The following is a 16,685-nucleotide window of genomic DNA, read 5'->3' on the forward strand; positions in this document are numbered from 1 at the left end:
AGTTATCACCAACGTGTCATCGTGTGGCATTGAAATGTCTTTCGCATCCTCCTCGGAAAATGTTAGAACACTCGGTTCCTGTTTCTGCACTTTGGAGGGTTTCTCAAGCAAAAAGATTTCTTCCATTCTTGCTTGCTTAACATAGGCTTTCCTTGCCGAGCTAGATTCTCCTCCGCTAGCCAAACCTCCCGAGATTGTCTGAATCTCACCAACAATGCTTTGGTTCTGAGGACTTTGTTGATTGTTCTGAGACATCCTCGGTTCATCACGTCTTTGCCTTTGGTTGCGCAAGCGATCATTGTTTTGCCTCGCCTGTTGACCCTGACTGTCCTGAAAATCTTTTTCTTTGCCCTTCTCCTCAGTAAAAAAATTCAATAACTTCCCATTTCTTTGGAATTTTTCAATCTCGAACCAAAGACTAATGCAATTCTCGGTATAGGGCCCATGATCATTATGGTATTCGCAGAACTTCTAGGTGCTGCGGTTTTAGGGCAGGGCTTTCATCTTTCCTGGCCATCTGAAGCTCGGGTCTTTCTTGACCTCCATGAACACCTTGTAAACAGTTGTATTTAAAGGTGTTCACCCCACATATTGTTGATGTTGGTTCTGCCTAGGTGGTAGCTCAATCTTCTTTTATGGAGTTCTTAAATTTCGATGATCTTTTTTCTTCTGTTCGACAAAGGCCCTTGGTGTTGCTCTAATTGAATCAGGAACAGGCTTACTCCCTTCAGCTTTGGACTTTATCAGAGCTGACACGGTTTCTTCTTGATTAATGAATTCTTCAGCTTTGTGGGTGAATTGCCGAAGAGTTCCCAAAGTCGGTTTCCGAGCTAATTCGGCCATCAATGGCCCATCAGCCTTTATGCCATGCATTAAAGCTAAAAGAACAGTCTGTTCATTCAGACTTTCCACCGTCAACTTCTCCCGATTAAACCATAACATAAAATCTTTTAAAGATTCGGTTTTTCCTTGCACGAGAGACAATAAATATGCTGGATTTTTCTTTCTTTTCCAAACAGCAAGGAATGGACCCAGGAATTGTTGTCCGAGAGAATCAAAATTATCAACAGATTTGGGGCTCAAGCCTCCGAACCACTCCTTAGCAACCCCTTTCAGAGTTAAAGGGAAAGCTCGGCAAGCTATTTCGTCTGGAGTATCGTGAAGAATGATATGAGCTCGGAAACTCTCCATATGATCGGAAGGATCTCCACTTCCATCATATTTATCAACTCGAGGCATCTTAAATTTGTCAGGCATCTTGAAATTTTTTACTCGATCAGTAAAAGGTAGATTGGTATGCTGCATAAGATCCTCGGTTGCAGATCAACCTTCGCCATTTTCGATTAACAGAACCATCTTCTCATACTTTTCTTTAAGATCTTGGACATCTTTATTTACAACAATCTCTGCAAGGTTTACATGGTATGACTGATCATGATGAGAATGGCTCCGCCGAGATTGGCTATGATGAGATTTTACATGACTAGATTCGCTATGATGTGATTTGTTACTATGACATACATCATTACCGGATCTCCCTCAGTGAGAGCCTTCTTTGGTTCGAACAGTACGATGGCTTCCTTGTATCGAACTCTCGGCATCTTGTCGAGTTGACTGGTATCAGGTTAACGGTGATGGCTCCCTGAACGCTTCTTCTCGCCTTTCTTCTCGTACTGGATCTTCTATAGGAGGTAACCTAGAGATGATTTCTTCATTTTGCTTCTTCATGGCTTCAATAGATTCAGCTATTCGCTTCATAAAACCTTCCAGTAAAGTTGTTTGAGGATTTGGCTCGTGTGATGTTCCAGGAATATCAGATTGAACATTTAGGATGGGGTGTGGAGGTGCATCAGGGTGTGGGGGTGTGTTCACCATGTCGGAATTTTTGAAATTAGTAAGAACCGATAAAATTTTGATTTCCCACAGACGGCGCCAAACTGTTTGGACAGTTTTCCGAATGCTGATGTGGAATGGGCCTTGTGAATGGCCTGATATTTGTGAAATCTCCTGACTATGAAATAACAAAGAAAAAGGATCAAAGCTGCCGGCGTTGTCCGGCAGGGGATAGCTCTAATGCCTAAGTTAGTCACAGTGTTTAAGAGAAATATAACTTCGAAGATGGTAGATAAGATTGGGAGAATAAAGGATATTTAATTTTGGAAAGGAATAGAAGTTACCAAAATCTGAGAGGGGACCCCCCTTTTATAGACATCGGGTTGTACCTGTTTACTTGACACTATGGACTTTACTGAGGATCCACGTGTCAAACAATATATATATTCAAAGAAGGATGAAAAAATATCATGCAGATATATCCACTACCGAGAGTAACACTCGGTAGTCCACGTAAGACTCGGCATACCGAGTCTTGGGACCGAGCGTTGTTTATACCGAGTTCAGTTAAGTATAAATTACGGAGCATAAGTTTGATGAACAGTAAAAATAACCGAACTTTAGTGATGGGCCAATGGATCATTTTACCGGGCCCAATGTAGCTGATCCATGATCCAACAATATATATGCCTCCACACTAAATGTTTCGGCCAATAAGAAGTATTTTTGTACAATTCAATAAATTTAACTTTTCTATGATAAAAAAAAAAAAAAAAAAATGTTCATAATTAAATCAGTTGAGGGATCTAAAGAAAAAAAGAAAACAAAAGAAAATAAGAGTTCCTAGAATACTTACTTGGATCAAGAAATTTGAGAGGGAAGTTTCTTTGCGATTTTCTTTTGAGAGATGGTTGAGAGAAAAATAAAAATGTGTTATGGAGTTGAGTGAGAGTATGCGTGTGTTTTGATGAGTGAGAGAAGTGAGAAAGTAAGCAGTTCAACCACTAACACATGGGATGGGTCAGCAACATACCTTCGTAGTAGCGACACATGAAAGACATTGTGAACTCTGGATAGATGTGGAGGCAATGCTAGTCGATAAGCTAACGAACCAACTCGCTCCAAAATTTCGTAAGGACCAATATATTGAGGGTTTTAATTTACCCCTCTTTCTAAAACAGGTCACTCCCCACAGCAAATTCCAAGTCTCTATGGCTATTATTCGCATAGCTTTTCTATCGGTTTTGAGTTTCGGTTAGTACTTGTCGAATCAATGCAATCTTCTTTGTAGTATCTTGGATTATTTTCAGCTCGGTCAATTGTTGTTCTCCAACCTCATCCCAATGAAAAGGTGATAGGCACTTCATTCCATACAATGCTATGTGGGGTGCCATTCCAATGCTTGTTTGATAGCTATTGTTGTAGGCAAATTCTATTAGGGTGATATACTGAGTCCAACTACCCTTGAAGTCTAAAACACATGCTCTCAACATATCTTCTAATGTTTGGATCGTTCTCTTTTATTGTCTATCAATCTAAGGATAGGATTTCATACAAAAACTCAACTTTGTACCAAAAGCAGTTTGTAAACTCTGCCAAAACCTGGAGGTGAAACACAGGTCACAATCCGAGATGATCGTTACTGGTACACCATGCAACCCTACAATTTCATCCACGTACTCTTTTGCCAAGCTCCCCACATCATAAGTTGTCTTAATGGGCAAGAAATGTGCCTGGCATTGTTCAATGATCCACTACTACCCAAATTGCATCTAGCCCACTTCTAGTCTTAGGCAAACTTGTGACGAAATCCATTGTTATGTGCTCCCACTTCCATTTAGGAAAATGGCTTAAGCGTTCCTATTGGCTTTTGGTGTTCCACTTTAACTCGTTTATAGGCATTGTTGTACGAATTGTGCTACTTCTTTCTTCATCATGTTCCACCAATAATGCTCCTGTAAATCTCGGTACATCTTAGTGCTACTCGATGTATCGTATACAATGATTAATGAGACTCTGACAAGATTATCTTCTTCAAGTCAGAATTATTAGGTACACACAAGCAACTTCGATACCTCAACGTTCCATCCCTCAGCAATATTAAAATCTGGTCACTCACCCTTACTAACTTCTTCCCCGATACTGATTAGTTCAGTGTCTGATAGCTAGGCAACTCTAATTTGCTAAAGCAAGGTTGGTTCCAAGGTTAAATTGCCAAGGTAGGATTGAACTTCCTTTATTGACATTTCTATGCCCACTCACTCCATATCCAAAAGTAATTCCTTCTGTGTGGTGAAAGTAGATGCCATCCCTCCGACTAACATCTTCCTACTAAGGGCATCGGCCACAATATTTACTTTTCCTAGATGATAGTTGATTGAACAGTAGTAGTCCTTGATAAGTTCCTTATGGGTGAAGGAATATTTTAGACTCTTATGATCTGTGTAAATTTCACAATGATCTTCATAAAGATAGTGTCGCTAAATCTTCAAGGCAAAGACAACAGCGGCAAGCTCGAGGTCATGAGTAAGATAATTGCGTTTATGAGTTCTCAGTTTTCTCAAGGTATAAGAGATTACTTTCCCATGTTGCATCAAAGCGCAACCCAAACCTTTATGCGAGGCATCGCTGTAGATCACAAAGCTGCCGGTTCGTGATGGGAGAGTAAGAATAGGTGTTGTAACTAATTAAGCTAATAATGGATTAAGTTCTTACAAATGTCATCAGTATTAGGCACCAAAACAATTATGTAATTTTTTGGGTCCAGTAAATATTAATGGATATATTTGATCCAATTTTTTCTAAGAGTTGGGTATAGTCAAGATAGACTTCTAGTTAAAACCTATGTGTTTAGCCTAAGGCTGATATAGTTGAATTTTATTGGTTCATGTGTTTAACAATACGAATCAAACTTTTTAGATACAATATCAGGCAATGGGAAATCATTAACCCTCTCTAAGTGTTATTCCATTGCATAATTTTGATAAAAAAAAATCTCTTACTTGTTTTATTTAAATGCCTATGTTATGTTAATTAAATGCTTATGCTAGCTTACAAGAATTTATGTGTTACAATAAATATTTGTATACGAAGTTTTTAAGTTAGAAAATTTATTTATTGTCACTCAATTTTTAAGGGTGCAATGCTTTCATTAATGTTTATTATGAAAGATGTTCCAATTCAGTTTTGCAAAGTAAGAGAAGTAAAACCCTCCAATATGTTGCCCAAAGTTAAGTTAAGAGAAAAAGAGTATAGGAAAAGAGAAAAGTTTTATAAGATGAGGCAAGACTGTGGAGGATAATTTTGGCCCAAGAATTCAGAGAAACACAGCAAGGTACCAGACCTAGTGATGGAAGCGCAACCCATTGAAGGACATTTGAGAAGGTGAGATCCATCATTTCTGCCAAGCTGAGTGCACCTTGAGTTAATCGCCTAGCCTAGAAGTCAAGTCTACGGCCACAGGCACTGCCATGGTCACAAAGGTCGCGCAACCCTAGTACGCATGGGTAACAGTGTACGTGGGCCCTACTATGAGAACAACTATATTAAGTAATTATTATTATTCGTTTGATAAGTATTATATGTTGTTCTATCTCCAAGAAAGTATTTTTCTTGGAGATTTCATAGAAAAACTCAGTGTTAAAGAAAATGAATTTAACTCAACCATTTTATGGTTGAAGATCTTCTTACTGAGCATTTCTTTCGCTTGCCCTTATTATGTTTTGTTTTCAGGGTATCAGCAAGACGGAATAGAATGCCGAAATGTAGACTTAGGAGGACCATAGACTCGTTTCTTGGACACATATATATATTTTTTTAATAAGTGCACTAGAACGGAGTATTCATTATTGGATTTTAAACTATGTTATTAGCCACTATTTTGTTTAGGCCGAATGTATCCGCACTTAAAATTTTAATATTAATTTCTTGTTATGTTTTTATATTTTTAAAAATTCAGCATTTAGATAATTGCTCTAATAGGCCTTATGATACTTTGCGTCTCTAAGAGTTCAGGTTAGCAAACCTAACCTTCACAGGTTGGAGGTGTTACAGTTGGTATCAGAGCAAAATATCTGTGAAGGTTAGGTTTGCTAACCTAATCTCTCATAGACGCAAAGTATCATAAGGCCTACTAGAGCAATTATCTAAATGCTGAATTTTTTAAAAATAAAAACATAACAAGAAATTAATATTAAAATTTTAAATGCGGCTACGTTTGGTCTAAACAAAATAGTGGCTAATAACATAGTTTAAAATCCAATAATGAATACTCCATCCTAGTGTACTTATAAAAATAAAATAAAATAAAAATAGAAAAAATGTTACATGAAATGAATTTATTGTCCTCCTAAGTCCCTATTTCAGCCATCTATTTTGTCTTGCTTATATCTGAAAACAAAACATAATAAGGGTGAGTGAAAGAAATGCTCTGTAAGAAAATCCTCAACCATAAAATGGTTGAGTTAAAATTCATTTTCTTTAACATTGACTTTTTCTATGAATCTCCAAGAAAAATACTTTATTTTCAATAGAACAAGTAATGCTTATCAAACGAACAATAATCATTACTTAATACAGTTGTTCTCATAGTAGAGCTCATGTACCTTGTTACCCATGCGTACTAGGAATGCACAACATTTGTTACCATGGCAGCGCTTGTGGCCACATACGTGCCTTTTGGGACAGTGGATTAACGTATGGTGCACTCACCTTGGCAAAAATGATGGATCCCACCTTCTCAAATGTCCTTCACTGGGTTGCACTTCCATCTCTAGTGCATGTACCATGCTACGTTTCTCTAAATTCTTGGGCCAAAATTATCTCCCCCACAGTCTTTCCCATCTTATAAAACTCTTATCTTTTCCTTTACTTCTTTTCTCTTAACTCAACTTTGGGCAATATGTTGCAGGGTTTTTACTTCTCTTACTTTTCAAAATTGAATTGGAACATCTTTCATAATGAACATTAGTGAAAGTGTTGTAGCCTTAAAACTTTGAGGGACAACAAATAAATTTTCTAACTTAAAAACTTCTTATACAAATATTTCATGTAACACATAAATTCTTGTAAGCATATAAAGAACATAACATAAGCATTTAAATAAAACAAGTAAGAGATTTTTCATCAATATTATGCAATGTAATAACACTTAGACAGGGTTAAGGATTTTCCCTTACCTGGTTGATACTTTCGTACCGTTAAATACCTGAACCGATAAAATTTAGCTATATCAGCCTTAGGCTAAACACGTAGGTTCTAACTAGAAGTCTATCTTGACTATACCCGACCCTTAGTAAAAACTAGATCAAATATACCTATTAATATTTACTGGACCCAAAAAATTACTGAATTGTTTTGATGCCTAATAGTGATGACATTTGTAAGAACTTAATCCATTATTAGTGCTTGGCTTAATTAATCTAACAAAATATTTTTATTTTATTTTATTTATTTAGAATCCAAATGGGCCACTTAACACATGGCTTTATGCCATATAAGTTTATGCAAATCTTCTATTTTTTTCATGACAATAGTTCTTTTTAAAAAATAAAAATAAAAACAAAAAATGTTACCCGCATCCTTTTTCAAATGGGTCATGTACATAATCCGCTTTTCAAAAAGGGCCATTTATATGCCTTAACATATACATATATAGTCGGCTTTTCATTCTTGTATATATTTCCTTCACAAATCATGTTGTAGATCGACTAATAACCATACAGGCCCAGCACATGATTTTATCAACTAGCTCATCCTTATAATTTCTTACGAGCATTTGAAATAAGAACATTATTAAATGCGTCTACTCGGTTCCCAACAAACTTCATGATGTTTGTCATTTTAATCTTATGTTTTTATTTTCAAAACCAGATGTTGTACTCTCTATTTAAAATATGTATGTATGAATTTATATATATATATCTTATGTTTTTATTTTGAATTCTAAGAAATCCTGCATTTTTTATTTTATAGATTTAGATATAAATTCAAAATTTAAATAAGCTGAAACAACTTGCATTACGAAAAATTGCATGATTTGTGGAATATTTTAAATTTTTATAAGTGTCTATAGTTAAATTAACAAATAAAATATTTGACAATTATAATGCAAAATAAAATTTTATTAATTCATTCATGGGCTTTTGATCAATGTGTTTAGCCTAATAGATATGATATGACCTATGTGTTTAGCCTAAGGCTGATATAGCTAAATGTTATTGGATGAGTTGGTTAACAATACAAATCAGCCTTTATATCTGCAGTTTCAGGTAAGGAGAAGTCCTTAACTCTTTCAAAGTGTTATTCCTTAGCATAATTTTTATGTAAAACTTCTTACTTGTTTTATTTAAATGTTTATGTTGTGCTAATTAAATTGTTAGGTTATATATTAATTTATAAGCTTACAAAGATTTATATGTCACTTTAAATATTTGTATCAGAAGTTTTCAAATTAGAAAAATTGTTTATTGTCACTCGAAATTTGAAGGGTATATCGTTTTTATTGAGGTTCATTATGAGGTAAATAAAATTTAATTAAGTAAATAAAATTCTACCAACTGTATGTGGGATACTTCTCATCTTTTTAATATGAAACTGAGATGTTACAATATTAGTCATCCCCATTGGTCCCCTCCCCAATCCTCCCATCCAACTTGAGTCTTACAAATTTCATAGTAAATTTGTAAAAGTTGGGCAGGAAAAAGACTAATGAAAAAGAAAATAATCATTTATCAAATGCAAAAGGCGACATGAGGCATGAGGGCAAGGAAATGTTTGATGAATTTAGGTCTCCCACTATTATGGGGCAATTGGTTTCCTTTTATTAACTATAGCTTACACGTTTCTGTGTGGGTACTCTATATCTAATCATTATTCATACCATTTGACACCAGGGTTTCACAGCTCATAGACTTGGATGCAGAATCAAAATAAGGGCATGCGATACCAGGTCAGGGGACACAACACCAAAAATTCAAACAAATTTTATTATTAATCTTTGGAAAATTGTTGAAAATTTTATAAAGAATCCACTTACATGACTTTCAATTGTACTTCCTTTCATATTTTAATGCCAAGTTTTATTCGATCATATGTCATTATTTAAAAATGTTACATATTACAATTACCTCATTTTTATGAGTTATGCCTGAATGTGATTATGAATGAGAGGAGCTGATCACAAAGTTTTATGGTATATTATACCATTATAGAAGAGCTTACAAGATCATATGAAATATTACATGTACATTCATGTTCATAAATGTTTAACTCTGGGGCACGATTATAGTCATGATCGGTACCACCTTGGTAGCATGGCAAGCACACCGAAGGACAATTATGAGAAGGTGTGTGCTATCGACTGGGTGACTTTCATCTAGGGAAGTTTCCAACCCAGTAGCTCTCCCCTGTGACGACAGGATGAGCATATAGGTCCTTTGGGACAAGCCAACGTGCGCCACTCATGGTAAAATTGCAGTGTCGAGTCAAAGGGTGAAACAGCTATTTTGAAAGAAAGGTAAAAGGAAGTGCTTACTACCACATTGGTAGCATGGCAAGCACACCGAAGGACGATTATGAGAAGGTGTGTGCTATCGACCGGGTGGCCTTCACCTAGGGAAGTTTTCAACCTAGTAGCTCTCCCCTGTGGCGACAGGATGAGCATATAGATCCTTCGGGACAAGCCAACGTGCGCCGCTCATGGTAAAATTGCGGTGTCGAGTCAAAGGGTAAAACAACTATTTTGAAAGAAAGGTAAAAGGAAGTGCTTACTCATTTTATAACTAGCTATTATTGCTTTAATTGTAATCATTTTCTTAATTATTGCTGTACATGATTGAGATTATGACATAAAAATTTGTATAGCATGTTTATAACATCTTGGTGTTGTGGCTACTTACTGAGTTGTTGAACTCACCCCTGCTCCCTATACATCTTTTTCATATTGCCCTATATATCGTAGTACTGAGGACAGGGGTACCGGTGGGCCTTTTAGTTGTTAAAGACCCGATCATCTGGCCCAACGGCTGGGACACTTAGACTTATTGCTTTGTGGACTAGCAGGAGCAATAGCAGTAGAAGTGTTTGGGACTCCATTCTATAAAGTAGATCGCTTGGGAGGAGCATATACTGTAACTTTATTGCTTATGAGATTATTAAATACTAGCACATTATGTGTTTGTGATTTCATAATGTGAGTTTATACTACGTTGGTGATGTTATGTTTTTGTGGTGATCATATATAGGAGAATTCTTATTTTTATTAAGAATATATTACAATTGCTCCCAGTCGCTTTACCTCTAGAACTTCGGGCGTTTCAATACGTAGACGAGTAGCCAATTTATATGCTTATTTTAGTGGACTATTGTTGTAGTGATGTGTGGAAAATTGTGTATTTATGCCTTTTGTGGTGTATGTGATGAGAAATAAATGATAAAATTTTTCGAAAACTTTGAAGGAAATTAAGTCTTTATTTTTCAACATCAATTGTTTATGCTTCTCATTCGGTGATTAGTTATCATAATTTTCTTGTCTTGTTGTTCTTACTAATTACGTGACTTCTCTTGTATACTCCTTGTATACATAAAACATCTTACCTTTTTTTAATAATATTTCGATTACTTATAACAAAAAGATAATAAAAATTCTTACAAAGTAGAGAATTTATTCCATGATATTACAAATCACAAGACGAAGAGTAGGAGTAGGAGGAACAAAAGTTACATTGGAGGACTCAAGTCTGAGTACAAATCCTCCCCTTGTTGATGCCCAAACAACCCCCTCTCCAACACCCACTCTTCAATCATTGCCTGAGAATGCAATGCCTGGTCAGTAGGCACAAGATGCCCTGCCCCTAAAACCACAACATTACTCAAACTCCCCCATTTCTGTACATACCCAGCAAGCTCTCCTTTCACCTTCCAAACCTTCCTCTCCGCCATTACAAACTCCTCAATCCCCTCCCATTTCATCGTCTTCACCCAAGCCTCCGTTGAAACCACTCCATCCCTCAAATCAAAATGCCCTTGATACAACAGCACCCTGCTCTGCTTCACCAGCGCCTCCACCATATATTTCATACTCTTCATCACATCGTCGTGCAGCGCATCCCCAACGATGTCGCTGCACTCCTGAAAAGCCACCGATTCGTTCGCCCCCAAGGCCCTCATCACCTCCTCGCTTTGTAAAAGTTCGGTCACCATTTCTGTCTTGTATGGAGCTTTCCGAGTGAAGTCGTATAATGTCGCCAACCCTGTCATGTTCTGCAACAAACGAAGGACCCCTGTTCTAGCATTTGTTGCCTCGCTCCAATTCCTTGATTTTGTCAGCTCAATTGCCTTCCATTGCGCTTTCTCCAGCTCCCTCTTCTGCCTCTCATTGATCAAACCAGAAAAGTGAGCATTCACGGCATGCGTACCCACTTGGGTCACCGGGTCGGTCAACCCGTTTCCAATAGCAACGCCTGCTAAGTTGACCCGCTCGGACGCCGGCAAATCGGCATTCTTCCTGATAATATAGTACCCAATTGCCGGAACATACTTGCCTGCGTAGCTTTCACCAGTGATGTATATCGGCCGGGACTTAAGCGATCGGTCCGATTCAATAAAGGAAGTGATCGCGGAGAAAAGATGCTTGGCAACAGAATGTTGATCTCTTGGGATTTCTTCGGGTGTGGTGGCAATGCTGAATCCGGTTCCAATCGGGTTATCGAGGAAAAGAAGGCCGAATATGCGGTTCCAAGAGCCTGGATTGGGTTCGAGAGCAAGTGGGTCGGATTTGGCCTTGTGGAAGTTGACACGCCAGGGGCCGAGCTCGAGGAAGTTACCGATCATGGAGGAGCAGCCTGGGCCGCCCTGGAGCCAAATAAGAAGAGGGGTTTGGGAGAGCGGTGAAATGGGTTTCTGGGCTTCGTAGAAAGAGTAGAAAATGGCGGAGCCGGTGGTGGGGTTGACGGGGAGGTAGCCTGATTTGGTGGGAAGAGCTTCCTTTGAATAGGGAGTGGTCGAAGTGGGCGATGATAGAGCTGGGATGGGGTGGAAGAAGGAGAAGAGGAAGAGGAGGAGGATGGAGTAGGAGCCTGTTGACTCCATTACTGTGGAGAGCTGCCTGGTGAGGAACCGAGACATCTGACAAGTGGTTGTGAATATTTGTAGAGGTGTAATGCTATATATAAAGAAGATTAAAATTCTTGTTGTCTTAATTTTAAATATGATTTTTTTTTTTATCCCATCTTATAAATTAATTATTATATTTATAAACTTATAAGGATTTTATATAAATAAATGGTGGACATTATAAATTTAATGATTAATTTATTAAATTTATTAAAAAATATAAAAAATATGTAGACAAATTATTAACACTAAAATTTTTTTGAATAGAATTATTATTATTTAATTTTAAATTATTTCCACATGACATTTAAAAACAATAAAAAAATAAAATAAAACTTTAATCCTTTGGGAGTTCATGTGCTAAAGCCATATAGAAAAACCAAAACTGTCAGCTTTGGGAATCTTTTTTTGTTTAATAGATTCACTTTTCGAACTTTTTTTTTTTTTTTAGATCACTTTTCGAACTTAAAGCATGTAAAAAGTTAAAAAGAGATGTTCCGGAATCCGGGATTGTAGTTAAATTTTTGGTGTAATTATCTTTTGCTCCCTTAAATTACCGTGTCTTGGTATTTTTTTTATGAACTATTAACTATAATATTTGTCCCCATCCAACTACTATCTTATGACACTTTTTTCCTCTTTGATCAGTTAAAGGGGTTAAATTTAACGCTTAAGAGTCATGTGACTTGCATGTGCCATTTTAAATTTTTTTTCCTTCCATTTTTGCCCTCACTTCAAATTTTTGGATTAGGATTTGCATAAGCGTCATTTTATTGATATGAAGTGATGGCAAAAATGGAAGGTAAAAAATTTAAAATGGCACATGCAAGTCACATGACCATTGACCGTTAGATTTAACCCTTTTGATTGACAAAAGGAAGGAAAGTGTCAAAAGACGGTAGTTTGATGGAGTCAAGTGTCATAATTGGTAGTTCATGAGGGAAAAGTACAAAAACGCTGTAGTTCAGGGGGTAAAAAGTAATTACTCCTAATTTTTTTTTAAATAAAAAAGAACTTTTAAAAAAACGTGCTTCTTCTTAAAGAATAAAGTTAAATGTTAATTTCTTTATTTTTTATTTTTATTTTTAAATGATATAATTTTTAAAACTACATTATTTATTTATTTTTTTAAAGACGACTCGACGGCAGAGAAAACTGTCAGCGAAGATTACTAGGCTTTGGACCTCTTTTTTGTTTTTAGTGGGGTGCGCAAGTAATTACTCAAATTGCAATTCGAACAAATAATTTTATATTTTTTTTATTGGAAATAATGTTAGATATTCATATAATGTTTATTTGTCTAAATAATTTTTAAATTGCTAAATCAGTTATTCATGTATATATATATATATATATATTTATATATATATATTCAAACTATCACTTTATTTAATTATATTATGCAATGTAATAACACTTAGAAAGGGTTAAGGATTTTCCCTTATCTGGTTGATACTTTTGTACCGTTAAATACTTGAACCGATAAAATTTAGCTATATCAGCTTTAGGCTAAACACGTAGGTTCTAACTAGAAGTCTATCTTGACTATATCCGACCCTTTGTAAAAACTAGATCAAATATACCTATTAATATTTACTGCACCCAAAAAATTACTGAATTGTTTTGATGCCTAATAGTGATGACATTTGTAAGAACTTAATCCATTATTGGTGCTTGGCTTAATTAATCTAACAAAATATTTTTATTTTATTTTATTTATTTAGAATCCAAATGGGCCACTTAACACATGGCTTTATGCCATATAAGTTTATGCAAATCTTCTATTTTTTTCATGACAATAGTTCTTTTTAAAAAATAAAAACAAAGACAAAAAATGTTACCCGCATCCTTTTTCAAATGGGTCATGTACATAATCCGCTTTCAAAAAGGGCCATTTATATGCCTTAACATATACATATATAGTCGGCTTTTTCATTCTTGTATATATTTCCTTCACAAATCATGTTGTAGATCGACAAATAACCATACAGGCCCAGCACATGATTTTATCAACTAGCTCATCCTTATAATTTCTTACGAGCATTTGAAATAAGAACATTATTAAATGCGTCTACTCGGTTCCCAACAAACTTCATGATGTTTGTCATTTTAATCTTATGTTTTTATTTTCAAAACCAGATGTTGTACTCTCTATTTAAAATATGTATGTATGAATTTATATATATATATCTTATGTTTTTATTTTGAATTCTAAGAAATCCTGCATTTTTTATTTTATAGATTTAGATATAAATTCAAAATTTAAATAAGCTGAAACAACTTGCATTACGAAAAATTGCATGATTTGTGGAATATTTTAAATTTTTATAAGTGTCTATAGTTAAATTAACAAATAAAATATTTGACAATTATAATGCAAAATAAAATTTTATTAATTCATTCATGGGCTTTTGATCAATGTGTTTAGCCTAATAGATATGATATGACCTATGTGTTTAGCCTAAGGCTGATATAGCTAAATGTTATTGGATGAGTTGGTTAACAGTACAAATCAGCCTTTATATCTGCAGTTTCAGGTAAGGAGAAGTCCTTAACTCTTTCAAAGTGTTATTCCTTAGCATAATTTTTATGTAAAACTTCTTACTTGTTTTATTTAAATGCTTATGTTGTGCTAATTAAATTGTTAGTAAAACAATGAGACACCAAAATGGTAGTTTATTATTGAATGAGTAATCACATAGGATGTCTTACACATATATACATGTATACAGCAGTATAACAAAAATAGAAAACAAAACACTGATTGCTAATTACATGGGATTGACTCTAATTCCTTCTTTATCTTGATTATTCTCTTTCCTTTTTATATGAGCTTGAGCAGCACGTTAGTGTATCAAATCTTGGACAGATTTGATATGTATGGATCTTTCCTCATTGGCTTGTTCACATCTTTCCTTTCTTATTGAGATATGATACTATTGACAACAACTGGCATGATCTTCTTTTTATTGCACGAACACAGTCTGTGAGGATTTATTCTCAACTTAGCCTTGGACAACACATTCCAAATCAGGTGTAGCTTGAGTAACTGATGGAGGTGTATCACAGGTTGCAGTATGTATTCTAACAGCCCCTCGCAAGCGAATGGGGGGAACCACCATGAGCTTGGACTTGAAGAACAAAAATTGAGTAGAAGAAAGTCCCTTTGTAAAAACATCAGCAATTTGATCTCCAGAGGAAATAAACTTAACTGTGATATCACGGTTCACAACTTTCTCACGTACAAAATGGTAATCAACTTCAATATGTTTTGTACGGGCATGGAAGACCGGATTTGAGGCCAGAGCAATAGCACTAACATTATCACACCAAAGGGTAGGCACGGAGGGAAGAGGAATACCAAGATCTCTAAACAACATACGAATCCAAAACAAATCAGCAGTTGTAAGCGCTAAAGCCTGATATTCGGCTTCGATACTTGAACGAGAGACAATAGCTTGTTTCTTAGCACTCCATGAGACAAGACAATTACCAAGAAAGATGGCAGAGCCAGAGGTGGATTTACTATCATCAGGGCTGCCAGCCCAATCAGCATCACAATAGGCAGACAAAGTAAGAGGGCCCTTGGTGTAGAATAGTCCATGATCAACAGAATTCTTCAAGTAACGTAAAACACGTTTGGCAGCCGTCCAGTGAGTGGTAGTAGGAGAATGCAAATGCTGACAGAGTTGATTGACTGCAAATGCAAGTTCGGGCCGGGTCAAGGTGCAGTACTGAAGTGATCCCACAACATGCCTATAAATGGATGGATCAGGAAGAGGAGACCCATCAAATTGGGACAGTTTGCTGCTGGAGGAACAAGGAGAAGTGGACGGCTTAGCTCCTGTCATTTGAACACGATGTAAGAGATCCGAGATGTATTTTGCTTGGCAGAGATGAAGGCCGACATCAGTCCGTGTAGCCTGAATACCAAGAAAGAAGCTAAGTGGACCAAGATCCTTAAGTGGAAATTCCTGCTGTAACTTGGAGATGAGTGACTGAATTACTGCAACATGAGAACCAGTGAGTATAATATCATCTACATAGATAAGCATGAACAACCGAATGCTCCCATGAGTAAAGATAAATAACGAGGGATCAACCAATGAAGCTATAAATCCAAGTTCAAGCAAAAATGAAGATAACCGATGAAACCATGCCCGGGGAGCTTGCTTGAGACCATACAAAGATTTGTGTAGCTTACAAACAAAGTCTGGATGTAGCTTGTCGACAAACCCTTGAGGTTGTTCCATGTACACTTCTTCCCCAAGATACCCATGTAAAAATGCATTAGAGATGTCCAATTGTCGAATAGGCCAATTAAATTGAACAGCCAAACAGAGAATGATACGAATAGTAGAGGGTTTGATCACAGGACTAAACGTTTCATTATAATCAATACCACATTGTTGTTCAAAGCCACGGGCTACCAAATGAGCCTTAAACCGCTCAATAGAACCATCAGGCTTTTGTTTAATCTTGTAGACCCACTTGTTGCGAATGATATTATGATGCAAAGGTCTTGGACACAAGGTCCATGTGTCATTGGAAACCAAGGCTTGATATTCTTGAAGCATAGCTTCCTGCCAGCGTGAATCAGCAGCAGCTTTAGTAAAGCTGCTGGGCTCCTTCTCGGTAAGAATAGTATGAAAGGAATGAAAGGGTGTTTAGTAGAGTGATAGAGTTTGAAGTTGGTAAAGGGTTTAGGTTTAAGGGAGCCAGTTTGGGAGCGGGTAGTC

At 36.2% G+C, this 16,685-nt stretch overlaps 2 protein-coding genes across 2 annotated transcripts; both read right to left on the bottom strand.

The window, feature by feature from the left end:
* Positions 1-633: 633 nt before the first annotated feature.
* Positions 634-1,257, bottom strand: LOC132178164 (uncharacterized). The gene has a single exon (XM_059590618.1). It carries the CDS (start codon positions 1,255-1,257, stop codon positions 634-636), a length of 624 nt encoding a protein of 207 aa, XP_059446601.1.
* A 9,204-nt stretch (positions 1,258-10,461) lies between these two features.
* Positions 10,462-11,966, bottom strand: LOC132178580 (serine carboxypeptidase-like 50). The gene has a single exon (XM_059591024.1). The coding sequence runs from the start codon at positions 11,956-11,958 to the stop codon at positions 10,552-10,554; it is 1,407 nt and encodes a 468-aa protein (XP_059447007.1). The 5' UTR covers positions 11,959-11,966; the 3' UTR covers positions 10,462-10,551.
* Between the last annotated feature and the right edge of the window lie 4,719 nt (positions 11,967-16,685).

Source organism: Corylus avellana, chromosome ca4 (assembly GCF_901000735.1).
Source record: "Corylus avellana chromosome ca4, CavTom2PMs-1.0".
In the NCBI taxonomy this organism is placed as follows: Eukaryota; Viridiplantae; Streptophyta; class Magnoliopsida; order Fagales; family Betulaceae; genus Corylus; species Corylus avellana.

Excerpts from the sequence above, each read along its gene's own strand:
- LOC132178580 (XM_059591024.1), bottom strand. The coding sequence starts at position 11,958 with ATGTCTCGGTTCCTCACCAGGCAGCTCTCCACAGTAATGGAGTCAACA.
- LOC132178164 (XM_059590618.1), bottom strand. The coding sequence starts at position 1,257 with ATGCCTGACAAATTTAAGATGCCTCGAGTTGATAAATATGATGGAAGT.